The sequence below is a fragment of the Mesoplodon bidens genome (assembly GCF_964165515.1).
Source record: "Mesoplodon bidens genome assembly, chromosome: 2".
NCBI classification, from domain to species: domain Eukaryota; kingdom Metazoa; phylum Chordata; class Mammalia; order Artiodactyla; family Ziphiidae; genus Mesoplodon; species Mesoplodon bidens.
The window spans coordinates 11,636,720-11,660,530 of NC_138177.1; the positions used below are offsets into that span (position 1 = coordinate 11,636,720).

Here is a 23,811-nt window from a genome sequence, read left to right on the forward strand (position 1 = left end):
AATTAAATGAGCCAAGGTTGAGTTGCTTAGAGTAAATCGCTTCTTTAAAAAATTTTTCCTAACAATGTTAAATGAATGAGATATGAATCAATAGGTGTTTTCTCTGTAATTGTTCATAGATACAAAATCAAAATTGTATACCCACTGAAGAATCATTTTCTCCTTTAGGATGATGAACATGGAGGGTTTTAGTGTTTAGTGTGGCTGAAAATCACCTGGTTGTATGTCTAAAGAGAACCTCCAGAGATTCAAAGTTCATGTACCTGGTGCTTTATAACCACAGGGGACTCCAGTGCACGTGGTTTCTGGGGCTCACTGAAATGCTTATTGCCGGCAAGGCTCCATGAAGTCCCAGAGGTGGCTTGGAGGTCCAGAAGTCCCTTTGGCACCCTGTTTTCTGAAGGAAATAGTCAGAAAGAAATAATATAATGGAGATAGGATTTGGGCAAGAGTAATAGAAAAGGAAAATAAAGATTTCAGTGAGAGTGCACATTGGCTTTTTATTATTTTACTCCTAAATTTATTCCAGGAAATATACAAACACATACTTGAAAAATGAAACTTTGTCCTTGCCACTTTTGTTATGCTTCCATTATTTTTTTTATGATAAAGAATTATCTTAATTATAATCCTCATTCTATGTTTCAACTAAAAAAAAAGTGGACGGAGAACAGCACTGAAGAATATGATTTTGATATTGCTGACATACTTGGCCAATTTATTGCTTTTTTCTGGCTCTTAGAATTTTAATAACGCATATGTAATTTATGTGGACTATAAGATTCTGCCTTCTCTTACAGTTTTTCAATTCGTTTGAAGTTATCTTAGTGCTGACTTTTAGTGATAATCAGTTGCTAAAGAATTTGAATTTGGCCCAACTGTTTTGTGTGTGAGCAAAGCCAATTTAATTTTTGAAAAAAAAAAAAGGAAAGAAAGAAAGAAAGAAAAAAGAAAGAAAGGAAAGAAGAAAGAAAAGAGTGACAGCAGAACCATTTCTGTAATGGCCAGTTGAAACAAGAAATCCAATTCTGTCTCTTTAATTATGCCTCAGTCTGTTGAGTTTTAGTGTGGTGCACTTACCGGTTCTCTGGGTGCTTGTTTAATTGGGTGACAAATGGAAGAATATGACACTCTCGTTATGAAAGTTTAGCCAGCCTGTGCACAGGTATTAGTTGTCCTATTATAATAAGATAACTGAAGTCAGAAGCTTTTGATATGCTTAAGGAATTCAGAAATATTCAATACTGCTGAAACTTCAAAAGACTATAATAAAAAGTTTTCCATTTCTAATCAGAAGCAATAAGAAATGTTTTAATAAGTAGTTCAGAACAGCCATATTAAACGTGGAATTTCAGAGGAGTCATGCAGCAATTTTAGCGAAAAGTATTTTTTTGAAATAAAATACTGGGAGCTGTGGGAAATGTTACGATACTCTACTGACTCCTAAATTGAAGGAGAAAATTAAAAATAATAATGACGAAATAGTTTTATTAAATTTGCGACACAACATAAGCCTATTCTAACCAGGTGCCCTGCTTCAGCATCTTAGTATGGCAGAGCATTTTGTAGTTGGCATTTTGACAGTGACATATTGTCCCGGGGTGTGCTTTATATGTCCTACCAGCCATGATAGAGTGGCAGCACCCTTGATTCAGCTGCCATCGTCCTCTAATATGGTGATGGGTGCTTTTCCCCCAGCACTTGACATTTGCATCTGCATATTTTTAGCTACTCTGTCAAAAGGAAGCAAAGTAAATAAGTCAATTGGTTAGTGTTTATATCATCTGCAGCATCAGCTCACAGTTAACTGCTTGACTGAGACTCCAGGTGAGTACCAATTGGGCAGATTGGATAGATTTAGAAATATACTGATAACATAATTTATATAACAGGATTAATGAAGTAAGTGGCTCTGTTTAGTGTTACCCTTTGCTCACTCCTGGCAGCAGGTTTTTGTTTGTGAACTTAATGGCATTTGCTCAGTTGTAGGTTAGAGTCTATAACATCCTTGGTATATTCAGCCTAACTGCTTCTTTGCTTACTCCATCAAAGAAGAGAGAAAACACATCAAGATAGAGGAATGTCTTGGAGTGGTTGGATCAAAAGGTACAGAAACTATTTGGGAAATGAATAAGAAAAACCAGAGGAAACAGCCATGCATGTTCTTTTGCAGTTAGAGATTACTTTCTCCAAGGGAGTGGCAATAGGGGCTGAAGAATCTCCTAATCCCATTTCTTCAGTGATGTTGTTATATTCAATGTAGCATTTCATGTAACTCCTAGTTTTGTATTTTCACTTGTATAGGATAGCTGGCAACATCATTGTTGTAAATGATTACAAAACACTGTTAGTTTTATATCATGATTTACACGAACTCCAAAAAAATTGTACTTGTATTCTGAAATTGCCATTGCGTTTTAAAATTCGTGATAATTTTAAGTAGCTTTAACAACTAAAAGGCAATGAGATTGCAAGTCATAGAATAAACAATAAAGAAAGTAAAATCATTCTTAATGTTTTACCTCTTCTGTTTCTTTCATTTCTAGAACAAATGTAATGAATGCTATTTGAGATTACATCTATTTTTTATGTGAAGCAACAGAAAAAAACCTCTGGCTCCTGAGTTCCCTAAAGTGTAATTTCTCAGGTCCGGGGGAAGTGGCATTCAGGCTCACAGTAGCATTAACACGTGCAGTGGTGGCCTAATAACTCTTGCCAGAATGCAGATGGCATGCCACAGCCCTGAACCGGGTTGCAATCTGTGTTTGTTGTTTGTAACTGCCCTGTGGTGGTGAAGCTTTATTTTTTTCACATTAATATTGAATACATTGAAAACTTTTAACCAATTATAGTGTAATGACAATATCTCTTTAGACTTCATATAATGAGGTACAAGGTTACCATTTATGTAACATGGTCAGTTATAGCTATCACAAATGCAGCTTTTTAAAAAATGTCAGTTTTATAAATATATATATATATATATATATATATATATATATATATATATATATATATGTAGTTAGAAATCTAATAGCAGACTGGAAGGACCTGAACCTGAAGTTTGTGCAGGTTTATTGGGACTATTACCTGATGGGTGACCAGTGCTTCCTGAGGGACATGTAGCCTGTGTGTCTGGCTGTGATGGAGTCTGAAATGAAGTTTGACAAGGACCAAGATGGACTCATTGAGAAGGGAGGCTATGCAGACCAAACCTTTGATGGATGGGTCACCACAGACCCCAGTGCTTACTTTGGAGGACTGTGGCTGGCAGCTGTGGATGTGATGGTCAAGATGGCTGCTCTGTGTGGGGCACAGGAGGTCCAGGATAAATTTTCTTCCATCCTTAGCTGGGTCCAGGAGGCCTATGAGAGACTGCTGTGGAGTAGCCACTATTACAACTATACAGTGCTCAGCCTCAGTCCTATAGCATCATGTCTGACCAGTGTGCTGGCCAGTGGTTCCTTAGGGCCAGTGGCCTAGGAGAAGGAGACAGTGAGGTATTTCCTACCCCACATGTGGTCCGTGCTCTCCAAACTATCTTTGAGTTCAATGTCCAGGCCTTTGCAGGAGGGGCCACAGGAGCTCTGAATGGAATGCAGCCCATGGGGTTCCTGATAGATCCAGTGTTCAGTCTGATGAAGTCTGTGTGGGTGGGGGCTATGGGCTGGCAGCCACCATGATCCAAGAGGGCCTGACTTGGAAAGGCTTCCAGACGGCTAAAGGCTGCTACCGTACTGTGGGGGAACGCCTGGGCCTGGCCTTCCAGACCCCGGAGGCGTACTGCCAGCAGTGGGTGTTCTGCTCGCTGGCCTACATGCGGCCACTGAGAATCTGGGTCACGCAGCTGGCCCTGCAGCAGCAGCAGCATAAAAAGGCCTCTGGGCCAATAGTCAGGACACAGGACTAAGCACCAGGCCAAAACTTGGACCAAAGGAAGCCATGGCAAACCCAAGCCCAGAGTGAACGGTGGGAGAAGACAGCAACAGCCCAGCCTTCAGCCTGGCCCTTCCTCCTCCACACCTGCCCCCAGTCTCCCGCAATGCCGAGCCACCGGGACAATCAGGCCCTCCCTTCTCCCCGCCCAACTGCACCAGTGAGGAGGGGTGGAGGGTGACCCCTGCATCAGAATCACTTCCTTCTTTCTTTCTTCACCCCATCCCCTCACTGCATGAAGTGTTCTAGGAGGTCAGTTGATTCTCCTGGGCCCATTCATGGGGGTGACAGACATACATGGGTACAATTAAAAGACCCAGAAAGCCAAAAAAAAAAAAAAAAAAGAAATCTAATGAAATCTTTTTCTTTTTTTTGCTACAGAGTTTTCTTAAAATTGCTGTGATCTTAAGCTTTGTGTTATTTAAAAAATAAATCAAAATAACATCTGTAAGGGTGAGCATATAGATTTGACCTCTCCAAGACCAATCAGGCGCCACACATTTAAATTCCATGATAACCATGGTTTAAGCATAAAGGAGTCCTGATGTTATTTGGACTTCTTCTGACTAAACTGTGTCCAGTTCACCTTATTCCATATGACACTGAATAGACACTTTAAGAACCTGAGAAAACTCTTTTCTAGCTTCCTGTGCAATTTTGTATTTTAACGTGCGTTCAGAGGGCGCACACAGTCTTTCTCAACAGGTTTACCTGTGGGTGATTGTGGGTCATGTACATGTGTGTTATTTTGATAGAGGATAATTTATAGGGCATGAGAAAATAGGTCAATCATTGTAGCCATGCCTGGACTCACAGTAGCTAGTATAAGTGGAAATTGCACTGAAGCAGTTGCTCTCCAAGAAGACATACTCTGTTTTCTCCCTAAATTAAATGTGTGCCATGTGTTTTGTATTACTCTCCTCAAAACTTAATAGTTTATTTTACATATTATATTTTATCTACATTGTTTCTCATTCCTTATATTTTATAATTTATATACATAACTTAATATAGTTTATAATTATACTTTTTATCCTTACATTTAAAGTATCACTGTTCTTCCCTAGAATAAACTCTAGATAGCTTTTAAGAATACAATTCTTCAGCTACACTTCAATTTTTTAAAATGTCAAAAAAACCCCACAATCCTATAAATCTATGATTCTAATAGTTGAAAGTGTGTTATCTATTGAAACTAAGGGGAATTGAATTAGGGGAAATAATTTTCAATATAAAGTCATTTGCATAGATAAATAATTCAATAATGGTACTGCTCCTTTACATTGAATTTATTTTTGTTTCATGTTTGTGATTTTCATGGAAAGATATGAGTCGTCTGAGCACTGATTGTATCTCATGTACTATTTTAAACTTCCATTAAATTGTTGGAGCAGGTTCAAGAAACATTGACAGTGTCAAATATATTTTAAATCATGATATTAATTGTGAATAATGTACTGTCATGTGTATTATTGTGTGGAGATGCAAGGAAATTTAGCATTGATATACTTTTGTATTTTTCACTCGAGAACATACATTTTACATGCACTTTTCTTGCACTTTTCCCAAAAAACTGTTATAAGCAGTAAAATAATTTAAAAAATTAAGGAAGTCTTTGCTACTGATATATTCATTCCAATATGAATATTTTTATATGCTTCTTATAGTTAACAATGTGTTTGAAAATTCATTTCTAATTAAATATTAAGGCCAAGAAATATTGCAGCAGGATAAAGAAATATAACTATATTGAACTGAAGTTTGATGTTAAGTGCTTAGTAAAATTTTGAAATAAAAATTAATGACTGGCAGAAGAAAAAAATGGTAAAATATCTTTTAACTCAATATTCACATTTGAAAGAAACAGATGTTATATATGTATTTAATTTCTAATTATATACAATTTATAATTATCATATGTAATATCAATACCATATGATATAGTTATCATATACTTAACTATAGTTTATATATTATAATATCTAAAATTTATATAGTTGCATACATAAAATTATATGTTTAAGTAGTATATCATATGATATAATTATCACATATAATCAATTATAACATATACTATATATATATAAATTTATATATACAAAATTACATTTTTTTTGGTATCAACATGTTCTAAAGCTTTTTGTTAGTTTGATAGATTTAACCATATGCAATGGTAAAAGATCCTATATGTGTAGGAACAGAACAAGCATAGTGTTTTATGACATAGTAGAAACTAATCAACACTTGTATTTTCCTTTTCAGACGTCTGGGCTAGAGTAATTTAAGAATATGTGGGAAGTTATATTTCAAAGCATTAATAAATTAATACTTAGAATAAAAGCTAACTCATTTGGCTTCCCATCAAAGTTATATTGACTGCACATTCATTGCAGTATTTATTGTTCATGAGAATGACCAAGATACTACATTCTAATTGACTTGTACCTCAATCCAGACTAATTAAATTGTGCTTTGTTGTAACTGTATTGGTAGAGAGAGTGAAAGAGAGAGACAGAATGAGTAAGATCGATTAAGACAAGCAAAGTTTCAAAAACGTTAAGTTTAGAGCTTGGAAAGCCAATATGATATTTGGAATGGGTATATGATTTATAAGTCAGGAGGTTCAAGACCCAGTTGCAGCTCTCATTTCACTTATGTGATAGGGAGATGGTAAAACTTCCCTAGGTTCCAGATACCTCATTTGTGTAATGAGATGGTGAGGCTAGATGATTTCTAAGACTCCCGATAGCTCTACAATTTATATATGCTAGCACTGCTCCATTTTCTTCAACAGGTTCTCAAAAATGTTAAAGTATTTTTAAATAAAGACTTCTAACTAAAAGGTAAATATTTATCCACCAATTTGGTTCACAATTATTGAATTTCTACCACGTGCCAGGTACTGTGTTTAACTACGAATAGGGAGTTTACAGTTAAATAAGTTAAAAAAAAAAAAAAAAGGAAGCAGATGATTGTAATTTTATAATTGCCATATTGAAACAAAGAAAATTTTGTGATAAGAAAAAGGAGTAAGATATTAAAATATCTTGAGGGTTTCAGTCTCCTGATTCTTAGTATATTTACTCTCTCAAATAACGTTCTACTCTTGGGAAATAGTGCTTTTAATTTTGTTTAAAACATCGTTGCTTTCAGAAGTCTTTCCAAATAGACCCATGGTGTCTTTTTCTGATACCGTTGTCATTATTAGGGTTTCTGTTTTGAGTATTAATTATAGAAATTCAGTAAACTCTTATCTTTTTAATATCAAACAATGATTTATTTGCAAAGGATTTCAAAACTTTTAACCAAAGTAAACCTAAAAATTAATTCCCATTAGGAAAAATGGAATATTTAATTAGTTTACTTATATAATCATAATTTTATTGTTTTACCTATAGATGAGATTATTAGGAAAGGGCTATTTTCTTTTTATCAGAGATAAGTATATATTTTGGAATTATGAGTAACTACAAAATAAAAATGAATGATTAATCTATAAGTTAGTGCCTAATATATAGAATTGATTTATCATGTGCATATCTGCAATTATAGAATAGGCATAATTGTGGCCTTGAAAAAAAGATAAAATAAATATGATATTTTAAGATTTTAAGGTTAAAAGGGGATTTGATTTGATTAAGTAAGCTATTATGTTAATAATCTAAAAATAAGTCATTTGTTTTTCACAATCACTCAGTGTCAGATTTTAGCACATTTTTTTTTTTACAAAATCACATTATAATAATAATTTGAAAGGATACATGTGCAAAGATCCAAGCTAGTATTGTAGTATAAATAGATGACTGATGGATAGATAGATGACAGACAGATATATAAATTGATAGGTAGATAGATAGATACATAGATATCCATACAGATGTAGATGTAGATGACATGGTACCTGCCCTGATGTAATTCATGAAGAGAATAATATTAACCAACTTTTATTGGTAAATGTTTTACTGATATATAACATATATACAGAAAAGTGCACAATCATAGTATTGAGATTGGAACACATTTGAGCTTCCATCATCTATATAAAACACAGAACATTACCAGAATTCAAGAAGTCCCCCTATATCCTCTACTATAACTTCTATTCACAAAGTGTTACCACCATCCTGGCTTGTAACATCATAAATTATTTTTTTCTGACTTTGAACTTCATATTGGAGGAAGCATAATATATGTGGCTTATTTCACTTAACATTATATTTGTGAGATTCATTCAAATTATTCTGTGCCATTGACTTTAATTTATTCTTTTTGTGGTACAGTATTCAAAGCCTCAATTTACTTATACATTGAATTATTGATTAACATTTTGATTTTTTTTCTGTTAGGGATTACTGAGAATGGTGTTGCTATGAACCTATTTGCATGTGTCTTTAGGTTACACACATGTTCATATTTTTGTTGGCTGTAGGTCGAGCTCATAATATTTGCCTCCATCTGCTTATGTAGATAGTTTCAAAGAATTTTCTAAAATGTAAGTGGTGGTACTAATTTACACTCGCAGTGTATGAGAATTACACTTCTTCTGCATTATTATCAGCACTTGGCATATTCTATCATTATACTATTTTAAGACATTTGGGAATGGATAATGCTACCTCACTGTTCTTTTAAATTCCCTGATAAGGAAATTGCAGAGCTTCGTGATCATTAGATGCTAATGTTGTCTGTTTGTCAAGTGTTTTTTTAAGTATTGCTGTTGCCATCTTACTGTTGGTTTACAACAGTAAGTTGTAAGTAAGGTTTACTTACATTTCTGCCTGTTGGACCTGTCCATTTCTAATAGAAGGGTGTTGAAATTTCCAACTAAGCTATTGGATTCATCCATTTCTTTTTACAATTCTATTAATTTTTGCCTCATATAGTTTGATGCACTGTTGTTAGGCACATACATATTAAGTATTATTATATCTTCTTGGAGAGTTGACATTTTCATCATTGTGTGATGTCCTTCTTTATCCCTTGTTACTTTACTAGCTTCAAAGTCTGCTCTGTCTGTAATTAAGATAGTTATGTAATTATACTCTTACTTTCTTTTGATTAGTGTTAGAATCGTATATTTTTCTCCATTTATTTACTTTTAATCTATATGTAGATTTAAAGTGGGTTCCTTGTGGACAGTCTATAGTTTGGCCTTGTTTTTTGCTCCGTTCTGACAATTTCTGTCTTTTAATTGATGTGTGGATGTTGCAAGTGATTATTGATATAGCTGCATTAATATCTCCCATATTCATTAATGTTTTCTATTTGTTGCCCTTGTTCTTTGTTCCTTCTTTTTGTCCTCCACTCTTTGTCTGCCTTCTGTAGTTTTAATTGAGCATTTTATATCATTCCATTTTCTCTCCTTCTGAAGCATATTGGTTATAATTCTTTTTTTTTCATTTACTATACTTTTAATATCCTTTCTGAATTTTAACAATATATTTAAACACAGTTCACATAAGTGGTCAATTAGAGAAGAGCACATTTGTTACATTTTGAATACAAATTCGTGCTAAATACATTTTGAAAAGTTTTGAATTTACATTCCACAGCTGGCCTAGCCATGTCTTCCATTTCTGTACATTCCACTCCCCTTTTCAATTTCCCAGCCCCTCTAGAACATTAATTTTCCTCATAATATTCAGATAAAACCACAAATCAATGTAACACCTCAGAAAGAACATCATTTTTGTATCCTAAAAACAGTGTTCCCTGTTTCAACATCATCTCACTAAGAGATAAGTGAAGAAAAATGTTTTTTTCTCATTCTATATGTTATTTATCAAAACACTGAATGCTATCAGTACTGGGTTATTGTCAGTCTTAATCATTTTTTTAGAGTTCTTTTTTAAATTAATCAATTATTTATTTATTATTTTTGGCTGCATCGGGTCTTGCTTGCTGCGTGCAGGCTTTCTCTAGTTGCGGCGAGTGGGGGCTACTCTTCATTGCTGTGGTGGGCTTCTCATTGCGGTGGCTTCTCTTATTGCGGAGCACGGGTTCTAGGCACACGGGCTTCAGTAGTTGTGGCTCGTGGGCTCCAGAGCGCAGGCTCATTAGTTGTGACTCACGGGCTTAGCTGCTCCGTGGCATGTGGGATCTTCCCGGACCAGGGCTTGAACCTGTGTCCCCTGCATTGGCAGGCGGATTCCCAACCACTGCACCACCAGGGAAGCCCTTAATCATTTTTAAGTTTAGCTATTTAATAACTCCTCCTTTGTTACGTTATATATGGAGACCCCAAAATCAGATGTTAATCTGTCAGCTGATGAGCAAAAGTTCAAGCTCTTTGTGGCACAATGACATAATTAATTGTTTTGGTAGAGTTAAAATCTCTATAGAACTTATTTGTACAATAAGTTAGTTTTTATTACTTTCTTTTCATTTTATTCCTTTCACTAGTAATGAACATACAAAATAAGTATTGACACATTTATTAATGCTGACATGTAAGGTTCTTAAAATATAATACAATTGGAAAAATGGATTTGCATCATTGAATGTGCTAGAGTTTGTGAATTTTTATATTAAATCAGACAATGATCAGTGAAGTCAGCTGTGAATGGTAAAGAGCAAAATTAAGTCATCAGTAGGATATACTATATTTTATTATTGTATGCTGTGAAAGGTAAGGGAATAAAATGATCTATAACTATAGAGGTAGATAGAGATATTCAAACCTCTAAATTTATAAGACTGTTATTTAAATCTCCTGCATTTATTCTCAAGAACACAGTAACTGAATATAAGGCACTGTCTGTAATGAGATAAAATAATACTATTTATCCTCTTTCAACGGTTAAGTGTTCAGGAGATTGCATACCAATTTCTAAGATCTCTTATGTCAATGAGTATGTGCTTTAAGCCACTTTTATTTAGAAAACTTCCTTAAAAATGACAAACGTTGGAATTTCTTTACATTAATGTGGTGTGTATACATTTGTGTGTGTTGGGGAAAATAGTTAAGCTACTTGATAGGACAAGATGAAGATTTAAATGATCTTAAATTCTAAATATTTCCTTTGGTTCCTTAATCTTCCTTTTACTCATTTGTGATTAATCATTTATATTTAATATTAACCATAAACACGTATACATGCACATGCATGTATGTGACACACATCAACATCAGAAATTATTTTCCTGAACAAAATAAGGGATATTCTGTGTCACCACTGGAAAACAGCATTAGAGGACTACACAGTCAGTGTGGTGTTAGAGTAAATCACATTCCCAATTGTTGCTGTGTGCTCATAGCCAATCTCGGTTATTCTAATGGACTCATTGTTTAGAAAATATGGTAGAGTTGTCATGATGCAATTATGCAATCCCTCCATGCATCTGAGCTAAAGTGTCCATCGCCCTATCTTTGATTATCACCTATAAGTTTTTGATTCCTAAAATAGTAATCCCATCTTCGAGGTAACTTCTAAGAAATATATCTACATTGTCACTTCTATGGGATGTTTCCAACTAAGAGTGTTATTCAACTCAGAGTCAAAATAATCAAAACCAGGCTTCCTTACATTCTCTTCACAGTGGAGCTTCTTTGCCCCATATCTTAATGTTATCACTTATGCCAGAAACTTCTGTTGCATTTCCCTCCTTCCATCATGTACATTTTCAATGTTTCATAATCTTGCCCATTCTAATTGTTTTTCAAAATCCATCTTCTTCAGATAAATCATATTGCCACTGCTGCATTCATGCCTTCATCATCTTGATAATGGCCTTAACATCTTCCTTGGTTTGGTTTTCCCCTCACACTCTCTGCTTCTCTTTGTCTTAATATTAATACCTATGGGCTTATACCAGAAAATAATACGTTCTGTGAATACTTCAGTAAACAAATAGGCAATATTCTCTGCACTTGTGGAGCTTGCATTCTAATAAGAGGTGTTGACCATAATCATGTTAAGTGAGTAAATTATACAGCATGTTAGAAGCTGAAAACCACTGTGGAAAAGATAGAACAATGTAAGGAGCAAAGGAAATAATGGTTGGAAGAGGGAAATGTGGGAAGGTATATTCATTTAAAATAGGTTAGTCCAAGAAGTCCAGAGAGAGAGACATTTGAACAAAAACTTGAAGAAAGTGAACAAGTGAGCTTAGAACCTGGAAGAACATTCCAGGTTTGGGAACAGCAAGTCAAAAATCATGAAGCAGGAGGATAGCTAGCATGTGTTGGGGGAACAGCAAAGAAGCCAGTGTTCTTGGAGTGGAGTAAATAAGGAAAAGTGGAAGAGAGATGAGTTCAGAGAGGTAACAGGGAGCTGGAAAATAGGGCATCTTTTTAGCCATGGAAAAGGGCTCTGGCTTTTACCCTGAGCTAGATGGGAAGCCATTATGTGGCTGTGAACTGTGAAATAAAATGAGCTGAATGATGTTTTGCAAACTATTCTGGTTGTTGTGAATATCTTCTTAAAACACAAAAATGATTACAATACTTCTCTGCTTTAAAATGTTTGGTTTTAAAAAAATATATCCTCAGGACAAATTTCCAGTCTGACATAATTGATTAAATGCCTCCTCATCTCCTGATACCATCCATCCAAGACACCCATAGGAAAAAAATTACTCTGCAATATGTGATTCCATAATTAAGTGCTAAGGTTGGGCCCTGCAAACCATAATTTTGTAGAAATGGTGAAGTAATACAAGTGGGAATCATTAGGGACTACTTTGTGTGGGTGTTTGAACATGAGGTTGATCTTGAGGATAGAGAAAACCAATTAGTCCAAAAGGAGAAAGGTGGGATAAGGTGAAGGATGTTGTATAAACAAAGGCATAGAATTAACAAAGTCCAGCTGGACAGCAAGATCGCCTGCCTGCTGGGAGAAGTGGGGCAGATGGAAGCCAAGCAGAAGAGTTTAGACATTGATACCACCATAAAAGAATGGGAAATTATAGATTTTTAAGTGGAAGAATAAAATAATAATATCAGTCTTTAGACCATAGCCTGGTAAATGGTTTTGATTTATTGAAGAAAGTTAAACAAACAAAAAACAATTCTCATATGAGTCAGACTTGCTCTCTACCTAAAAGCATGCTCTGTCTTATCTTGGGTAAAATCAGTGAGCTTACATGAAGGATGTTGTTGACCAAAGAGGGCTTCCATTATTTTCTCTGAAGATTGATGACTGGCCAAAGAGAAGGAAATGGAATTGAAGATAAAGGGCGTCATTTGTCTCCTCTGTGCTTAGGTGTACTGTTGGTGTGTATCAGATCCTAGACCTTTTGGTGATGTTTACTGTCAGATGTATAATATCAGTGTGTGACAACTACATTGAATGGAAAGAACACGGTAAAGTCTGGTATATAAAATAAAGTTGATGTTTTGTTCTTTAGGTAACAGAAACACGGACGGGTCCTCTTGGCTGCAGTAACTATGACAACCTAGATTCTGTCAGTTCTGTTCTGGTTCAGAGTCCTGAGAATAAGATTCAGTTGCAAGGTATGTAGGTAAAATTTCATTCATTCTCTATGAGCCTGCATGACAGTTATCCAGTTGTGATTTTTTTCTTCTCTCTTCCTTCCTTCCTCCCTCGCTCCCTCCCTCCCTCTCTCTCTCTTTGTTTGTTTCTTTCTTTCAAGCTGTATGTGCAGTACTAGGCTTTTAGAGTTCTCTTAAAAGGCTAATCTCCTAATTTTTCACTGATAAGAACATTTTAGACCAGATGAAGGGAATGTCAAAATTCACTTTACTTCTTAAATTAAGTAATCAATAATAATTGAAAATGTATTGTGATAATATTTTTTTCTATACAGTAATCATTGTCTCAGTAAGTAGCAGTTTTTCCATAGGTCTCCCTGAGCTTTGACTTCTTCCTTATAGATTCTGATAAAAATCGTAACCATATTTATGCATACTGTGATGTGAACGTTTGACATTTTAAATATAACCTAATATGATAATTAAGGTTTCATTTCTCTTCTGACAAACAGAAATATACTTAAGAATATATTAACAAAATACTTATACTTGCATTATTTCATTTATAAAGATACATTATGTGATAAAGGTAATTTATCATCTTCTTTCTGTTACTGTATTTTGTGAGATAATTCAATAGAGGACTTTTAAAAATAATAATTTTAACAAATACATATTATCTTAACTGGTTATAAGGATGTGTATATCACTCATTCATACAGGCAGGAAAAGGTTATGAATCCACATGTTAAAACACATACTAGTTGAATAAGTTCAGAAATGTCTTTGTGATGACAGATCATCTAAATTAAGTTGACTGATCAAAGGGGTAGTTCTGAGTTGTTCTTTCTAGTCTACCTTTTTTAATTGCAGAAGTTAGATCTGTATTTACATTATTCAGTTTTACATAAAAATGCTTAAAAGTTTCAGAAATTATGCCATTTTTCCTCAAATTTTCCATCTAAAAAAATGTAATGGCATCAGATTATTTAAATTTACCCTAAATAATAAATGAATTTCATTCATTTTTAAATTGTATAAAAATCACAAAGAAAGCACTTAATAGTTTTAGACTTTAAATGCTATCCAATTTATCATTGTCAATTTTAGATTTACAGTTACTGAAGTATTTTCTCTAATTTAAATAGAAACCCAATCTATCAATATTACTTGTAATTCTCTACTAGTCACTCCTTTTTAAATGTATGTATTAACTTTCCATCAGAGTATTGACTTTAATAGAAAAAGACAAAGAATGTTTATATCAAATATGTTTATTTCAATTGATTTATTATTAAATTTTATTTATTAACACTATTTATTGATTTTTACTCTTTGTGAATCACTATGTTCAGTTTTTAAAATATTATATTATAAACACAAAACTTCAGCCTCCAGTCTTCTTTGAAGAAAAATTAACACAAGAAATAAATGAATCAATACTCCTTATATAACTGCTATTTCTACTCTCCTCAATTTTTGTAAGGTAGAAACCTGCATCTCTTTCACCTTTTTTGTTTGCTAGGCCTATATTTTCACTTGTCTATTGCAACTACATTTGTACCCCAATGAACAAAGATCCTTCCAAACATAACATTAGGAAATCAATATTGAGACCCTCAATTTCCCTGTACTCTTTCTTAAATTTCATCTGTACTTATAGTACAAGTATCAGGTTGATTCACCTTTCAATCTGTCTTTAATAGTAGCTCTTCTCCACTTTGAAAAAGAGTGCAAAGCATTCACAAATTCTGGAATAAACTTACCATGATACATTTCTTTAAATGGTATAAAAAACTCTGGATCACTATATGTGGCAATTGGAAAAACTTGTGTCTCTGAAGAATCTTTTATTAAGGTACCACCAGAGGTCTTTGTGTCTTTCCTAGTTAGTTAGTTATATAGTTGTATAGTAAATTGGTTGGTTTTATGGATAGATGGATATAGACATAGATGACATATTTGTGTGTGTGTGTGTGTGTGTGTGTGTGTGTGTGTGTGTATATATATGTATATATATATATATATATATATATACAGAGAGAGAGAAAGAAAGAGAGAGAGTTAGTGTCTCCTGTTTTGTTTGTAAGCACAAGGTGAAGCATTAGAATCAGTGTTTGACCCATTTGGAGATCTTCTGAATTCAGCTCTATTATTGAGAGGAATCTAGAATTATAAGAGTTTTTCAGTATTGACCTTCTTCTTCCAAACCTCTACTCTTGTAGAAGAAGAAGAATTACTCCTGAAGTAGAATTTTATCAGAGCAAAGAAAGCATCAATAAGAATTATTGAAGCTACAGCATTAGGCAACAAAGTCAAAAAGAATTCCATGACTTAACATCGTAATTGACATTAATAAATGAGATGTCAGAGAGATGCATTACACATTAACACACTGATTTTGACTGAAAACAAATGAAATGAAATGTTTTCTGGCAGTGAGTAAGCTGGATTTACCTGCTTGTCTGTCTGGCTTTGCCAATTAGGGTACAGAACAGATATTAAAAAAAAAAAAAACTGAAATATCCATATCTACAACTCCAAATTATTAATAAAATATATTTAAAACATATGACAAAAAGTAATTCATAAGAAGTGTGAGCAAATACATATTGAAATTAATGATATTCCAATTTCTTCAACCCCTTATGAATTTAGCATATCAAGCAAGGTACATTTGAGTGAAAGGGTAACAGTAGTAATTAAAAGTTACAAAATCTTGGTAGTAACTTTTTAGTAAAATTCCCAGAAAGTGAATGATCCATATGACTAGGTAACAAATACTTTTCCAGATCAGTTAGTTCCTAATGTTTTATTTCATCAAAATTGGCAAAGGATGGCATCATTATCAAATAGAAGATTTAATGTAACTTTTAAAGATGGAACACCATGCAATTATATTTTGCTTGTAATAAAAATCTGATGATATTGCTTAAAAATTTTTTTTCTTTCCTATTGTTTATTGATATGTTGGAACAACTTTTCTCAAAGCTTTACACATATAAAAATTAAAAGAAGGCAAATAATTTATATTGAAATAATTTATATTAATTTATATTTCTAGCAAAAAAAACCCATAAACTAATTAACAGAGCTCTATCAATTCATTAAATCATGAGTTTTCAAGGAACAGATAATATTTGTTTTTAAAAGTTATTTATCAGGGAGACCTTCAAGATAGCGGAGGAGTAAGATGTGGAGATCAGCTTCCTCCCCACAAATACATCAAAAATACATCTACATGTGGCACAGCTCCTACAGAACAGCTACTGAATGCTGACAGAAGACCTCAGACTTCCCAAAAGGCAAGAAACTCCCCACAAACCTGGGTAGGGCAAAAGAAAAAAGAAAAAACAGAGACAAAAGAAGAGGGACGGGACCTGCACATCTGGGAGGGAGCTGTGAAGGAGGAAAAGTTTCCACACACTAGGAGCCCCTTCACTGGTAGAGACTGAGGGTGGTGGGGGGAAGCTTCGGAGCCACGAAGGAGAGCACAGCAACAGGGGTGCGGAGGGCAAAGCAGAGAGATTCCCTCACAGAGGATCGGTGCCAACCAGCACTCACCAGCCCGAGAGGCTTGTCTGCTCACCTGCCGGGGCAGGTGGGGACTAAGAGCTGGGGCTCAGGCTTTGGAGGTCAGATCCCAGGGAAAGGACTGGGGTTGGCTGCATGAACACAGCCTGAAGGGGGCTAGTGTGCCACAGCTAGCCGAGAGGAAGTCTGGGAAAAAGTCTGGACCTGCCGGAGAGGCAAGAGACCACTGTTTCTGGGTGCACAAGGAGAAGGGATTCAGAACAGTGCCTAAACAAGCTCCAGAGATGGCAGAGCACTGCCTAAGCAAGCTCCAGAGACAAGGGCAAGCCACGGATATCATCTTGGACTCCAGAGGCAGGCACAGACTGTTAGAGCTGCTGCTGCTACCACCAAGAATCCTTTGTGCAAGCACAGGTCACTACCCACCACCCACTGGGAGCCTGTACAGCACACCACTGCCAGGGTCCCATGATCCAGGCCCAACTCCCTGAGAGAACACACAGCAGGCCTCAGGGCTTTTACAATATCATATTGCCCTCTGCCGCCGCAGGCACGCCCCACATTTCAATTATGACTACTGTACCACTCCCTTTCCCTGGCCTGAGTGAGCAAGAGAGCCCCAATCAGGCCCTGCTTTAACACTCCCCTGTTTGGGCAGGGAACAGATGCCTAAGTGTGGCCTACATGCAGAGGCATGGCCAAAACCAAAGCTGAACCCCAGGAGCTGTGGGAGCAAAGAAGAGAAAGGGAAATTTCCCTGTGAAACCTCAGGAGCAGCGAATTAAATCCCCACAATTGGCTTGATAAACCCTGCATCTGTGGAATACCTGAATAGACAATGAATGTTCTGAAAATTGAGGGGGTAGACTTTGGGAGCAATTGTAGACTTGGTTTCTGCATTTGATTTGGTTTTGGTTTTCTATTTATCTTAGTTTAGTTTTTAGTGCTTGTTTTCATTGGTGGGTTTGTTTATTGGTTTGGTTGCTGTCTTCCTTTTTTGTTGTTGTTTATTCTCGTGAGTGTGTGTGAATGTTTCTTTGTGTAATTTTGCCCGTTTAGTTTTTCTTTTACCATTTGTCTTGGGGTCTGTCTGTTCATTTTTTGTTTTGTTTTGTTTTTTTCCTTTTCTCTCATGCCGAGCAGCTAGCAGGGTCTTGGTGCTCTGGCCAGGTGTCGGGCTGGAGCCACTGAGGTGGGAGAGCCAAGTCCAGGACATTGCACCACCAAAGACCTACCGGCCCCACATAATATTAATTGGTGAGAGTTCTCCCAGAGATCTCCGTCTCAACACTAAGACCCAGCTCCACCCAACAGCCAGCAAGCTCCAGTGCTGGACGCCCCATGTCAAACAATTAGCAAGACAGGAACACAAACCCATGCATTAGTAGAGAGGCAGGCTAAAGTCATACTAAGTTCACAGACACCTCAAAAAATGCACAGACATGGCCCTGCCCACCAGAGGGACAAGATCCAGACCCACCTATCAGAACACAGGCACCAGTCCCCTCCACCAGGGAACCTACACAACCCACTGAACCAACCTTACCCACTGGGGGAAGACACCAAAAATAATGGGAACTACAAACTTGCAGACTGTGAAAAGGAGACCCCAAACACAGTAAGATAAGCAAAATGAGAAGACAGAGAAACACACAGCAGATGGAGGAGCAAGGCAAAAACCCACCAGACCAAACAAATGAAGAGGAAATAGGCAGTCCACCTGAAAAAGAATTCAAAGTAATGATACCAAAGGTGATCCAAAGTCTTGGAAAAAGAATGGAGGAAATACAAGAAACATTTAATGGGGAGCTAGAAGAATTAAAGGGCAAACAAACAATGATGAATGCCACAATAAATGAAATTAAAAATACTCTAGAAGGAATCAATAGCAGAATACCTGAGGCAGAGGAATGGATAAGTGACCTGGAACATAGAATAGTGGAAATAACTGCCACAGAGAAGAAAAGGAAAAAGAAGGAAAAGAATTGATGACAGTCTCAGAGATCTGGGACAATACTAAATGCACCAACATTCGAATTATAGGGGTCCCAGAAGAAGAAGAGAAAAAGAAAGGGTCTGAGAAAATATTCAAAGTGATTATAGTTGAAAACATCCTTAACTTGGAAAAGGAAATAGTCAGTCAAGTCCAGGAAGCACAGAGAGTCCCACACAGGAAAAATCCCAGGAGAAACATGCCAAGACACATATTAATCAAACTATCAAAAATTAAATACAAAGAAAAAATATTAAAAGCAGCGAGGGAAAAGCAACAAATAACATACAAGGGAATCCCCATAAGGGTAACAGCTGATATTTCAGCAGAAACTCTGCAGGCCAGAAGGGAGTGGCATGACATATTTAAAGTGATGAAAAGGAAAAACCTACAACCAACATTACTCTACCCAGCAAAGATCTCATTCAGATTCAGTGGAGAAATTAAAACCTTTAGAGACAAGCAAAAATTAAGAGAATTCAGCACCACCAAGCCAGCTTTACAACAAATGCTAAAGGAACTTCTCTAAGTGGGAAACACAAGAGAAGAAAAAGACTTACACAAACAAAGCCAAAACAATTAAGGAAATGGTAATAGGAACATACATATTGATAATAACCTTAAATGTGAATGCATTAAATGCTCCAACCAAAAGACACAGACTGGCTGAATGGATACAAAAACAAGACCCATATATGTGGTGTCTACAAGAGACACATTTCAGACCTAATGACACCTAAGACTGAAAGTGAGGGGATGGAAAAAGATATTCCATACCAAGGGAAATCAAAAGAGAGCTAGAGTAGCAATACGCATATCAGACCAAAGAGACTTTAAAACAAAGACTATTACCAGACAAAAAAGGACACTACATAATGATCAAGGCATCAATCCAAAAAGAAGATATAACAATCGTAAATTTTATGCACCCAACATAGGAGCACCTCAATACATAAGGCAAATGCTAAGAGCCATAAAAAGGGAAATAGACAATAACACAATCATACTAGGGGACTTCAACACCCCAATTTCACCAATGGACAGATCAACCAAAATGAAAATAAATAAGGAAACACAAGCTTTAAATGACACATTAGACCAGACGGACTTAATTGATATTTATGGGACATCCCATCAAAAAACAACAGAATACACTTTCTTCTCAAGTGCTTGTGGGACATTCACTAGGATAGATCATATCTTGGGTTACAAACCTAGCCTCCATAAATTTAAGAAAGTTGAAATCGTACCAAGTACCTTTTCTGACCACAACGCTATGAGACTAGATATCAATTACAGGAAAAAAATCTGTAAAAAATACAAACACGGAGGCTAAAAAATATGCTACTAAATAACCAAGAGATCACTGAAGAAAGCAAAGAGGAAATCAAAAAATATCTAGAAACAAATGACAGTGAAACAACAATGACCCAATACCTATAGGATACAGCAAAAGGACTTCTAAGCAGGAAGTTTATAGCAATATAATCCTACCTCAAGAAACAAGAAAAATGTAAAATAAACAACCAAACCTTACACCTAAAGCAATTAGAGAAAGAAAAACAGAAAAACCCCAAAAAGTTAGCAGAAGGAAAGAAATCATAAAGATCAGATCAGAAATAAATGAAAAAGAAATGAAGGAAACAATAGCAAAGATCAGTAAAATTAAAACCTGGTTGTTTGAGAAGATAAACAAAATTGATAAACCTTTAGCCAGACTCATCAAGAAAAAAAGGGAGAAGACTCAAATCAAAAGAATTAGAAATGAAAAAGGAGAAGTAACAACGGACACTGCAGAAATACAAAGGATCATGAGAGACTACTGCAAGCCATTATATGCCAATAAAATGGACAACCTGGAAGAAATGGACAATTTCTTAGAAAAGTACAACCAGAAAGAAATAGAAAATATGAACAGACCAGTCACAAGCACTGAAATGGAAATTGTGATTAAAAATCTTCCAACAAACAAAGCCCCGGACCAGATGGCTTCACAGGCAGATTCTATCAAACATTTAGAGAAGAGCTTCCAAAATATAGCAGAGGGAGAAACACTCCCACACTCCCACACTCCCAAACTCATTCTATGAGACAACCATCACCCTAATACCAAAACCATACAAAGATGTCACAAAAAAAGAAAACTACAGGCCGCTATCACTGATGAGCATAGATGCAATAATCCTGAACAAAATACTAGCAAACAGAATCCAACAGCACATTAAAAGGATCATACAACAGGATCAAGTGGGGTTTATCCCAGGAATGCAAGGATTCTTCCATAAATGCAAATCAATCAATGTGATACACTGTATTAATATATTGAAGGACAAAAAATGTATGATAATCTCAATAATGCAGAAAAAGCTTTTGACAAAATCCAACACCCACTTATGATAAAAACTCTCTAGAAAGTTGGCGTAGAGTGAACCTACCTGAACATAATAAAGGTCGTATAAGACAAACACACAGCCAACATCATTCTCAATGGTGAAAAACTGAAACTATTTCCTCTAAGATCAGGAAGACAAGGGTGCCCACTCTCACCATTGTTATTCTACAGAGTTTTGGAAGTTTTAGCCATGGCAATCAGAGAAGAAAAAGAAATAAAAGGAATCCAAATTGGAAAAGAAGAAGTAAAACTGCCACTGTTTGCAGATGCCATGATACTATACATAGAGAATCCTAAAGATGCTACCGGAAAACTACTAGCGCTAAACAGTGACTATGGTAGAGTAGCAGGATACAAAATTAATGCACAGAAATCTCTTGCATTCATATACACTAACAACAAAAAATATGGGAGAGAAATTAAGGAAACACTCCAATTTGCTATTTCAACAAAAAAGAATAAAACACCTAGGAATAAACCTACCTAAGGAGACAAAAGAACTGTATGCAGAAAGCTATAAGACACTGATGAAAGAAATTAAAGATGATACAAACAGATGGAAAGGTATACCATGTTCTTGGATTGGAAGAATCAACATTGTGAAAATGACTCTACTACCCAAAGCAATCTACAGATTCTGTGAAAATCCCTATCAAGCTATAATTGGCATTTTTCAAAGAACTAGAACAAAAAAATTTACAATTTGTTTGGAAACACAAAAGACCCCAAATAGCCAAAGTAATCTTGAGAATGAAAAACGGAGCTGGAGGAATCAGGCTCCCTGACTTCAGACTATACTACAAAGCTACAGTAATCAACACAGTATGGTACTGGCACAAAAACAGAAAAATAGATATCAATGGAACAAGATAGAAAGCCCAGAGATACACCCATGCACATATGGTCACCTTATTTTTGATAAAGGAGGCAAGAACATACAATGGAGAAAAGACAACCTCTTCACTATGTGGTGATGGGAAACCTGGACATCTACATGGAAAAGAATGAAATTAGAACACTGCCTAACACTATACACACAAACTCAAAATGGATTAAAGACCTAAATGTAAGGCCAGACACTATCAAACTCTTAGAGGAAAACATAGGCAGAACACTCTATGACATAAATCACAGCAAGATCCTTTTTGACCCACCTCCTAGAGAAATGGAAATCAAAACAAAAATAAACAAATGGGACCTAATGAAACTTAAAACCTTTTGCACAGCAAAGGAAACTATAAACAAGACAAAAAGACAGCCCTCAGAATGAGAGAAAATATTTTCTAATGAAGTAACTGAGAAAGGATTAATATCCAAACTATGCAAGCAGCTCATGCAGCTCACTATCAAAAAAACAAACAACCCAATCCAAAAATGGCCCAAAGACCTAAATAGACATTTCTCCAAAGAAGATATACAGATTGCCAACAAACGCATGAAAGGATGCTCAACATCACTAATCATTAGAGAAATGCAAATCAAAACCACAATGCTGTATCATCTCACACTGGTCAGAATGGCCATCATGAAAAAATCGACAAACAATAAATGCTGGAAAGGGTGTGGAGAGAAGGGAACACTCTTGCACTGCTGGTGGGAATGTAAATTGATACAGCCACTATGGAGAACAATATGGAGGTTCCTTAAAAAACTAAAATCAGAACTACCATATGACCCAGCAATCCCACTACTGGACACCTACCCTGAGAAACCATAATTCAAAAATAGTCATGTACCACAATGTTCATTGCAGCACTATTTACAGTCTCCAGGACATGGAAGCAACCTAAATGTCCATCAACACACGAATGGATAAAGAAGATGTGGGACATATATACAATGGAATATTACTCCACCATAAAAAGAAATGAAATTGCATTATTTGTTGTGAGGTGGATGGACCTAGAGTCTGTCATACAGAGTGAAGTAAGTCAGAGATAGAAAAATAAATACTGTATGCTAACACATATATATGGAATCTAAAAAATAAAAAAGGTTCTGATGAACGTAGGGGCAGGACAAGAATAAAGATGCAGATTTAGAGAATGGACTTGAGGACGCAGGCGCAGGGAAGGGTAAGATGGGATGAAGTGAGAGAGTAGTATTTACATATATACACTACCAAATATAGAATAGATAGCTAGTGGGAAGCAGTTGCATAGCACAGGGAGATCAGCTCAGTGCTTTGTGACCACCTAGAGGGATAAGATAGGGAGGGTGGGAGGGAAGCACAAGAGGGAGGGGATATGGGGACAAAAAATAATAATTTTAAAAAGTTATCAAATCATGTAATACATTTAAATCTATTGAATTGTATATTACCTGTAATTATATATAATAAAAATTCAATCAAAAGTGGTTACTTAAAGATTTTCATTATTAGAAAACTATATATTATATAATTTATGCCATAAGATTTTTGTTATTTATAATTTTCAGGAAAATATATATACATTTCCAATTATTTATGTTTATAGCAGAGACTTATGACTGTGACTAAGAAAAGATGTTTACTTTTAAAAA

General features: G+C 35.5%; 1 protein-coding gene across 3 annotated transcripts in view; it reads left to right on the forward strand.

Annotated features, from left to right (window-relative positions):
• The window catches only part of BRINP3 (BMP/retinoic acid inducible neural specific 3), a gene marked incomplete at its 5' end in the record, with an annotated part of 413,577 nt that overhangs the window by 240,408 nt on the left and 149,358 nt on the right, over positions 1–23,811 (forward strand). For all 3 annotated transcript variants that reach the window (XM_081223561.1, XM_081223562.1, XM_081223563.1), the window contains one exon: positions 13,285–13,390. In XM_081223561.1, the coding sequence (XP_081079687.1) occupies positions 13,285–13,390 (106 nt within the window). The remainder of the gene's footprint in view (positions 1–13,284; positions 13,391–23,811) is intronic.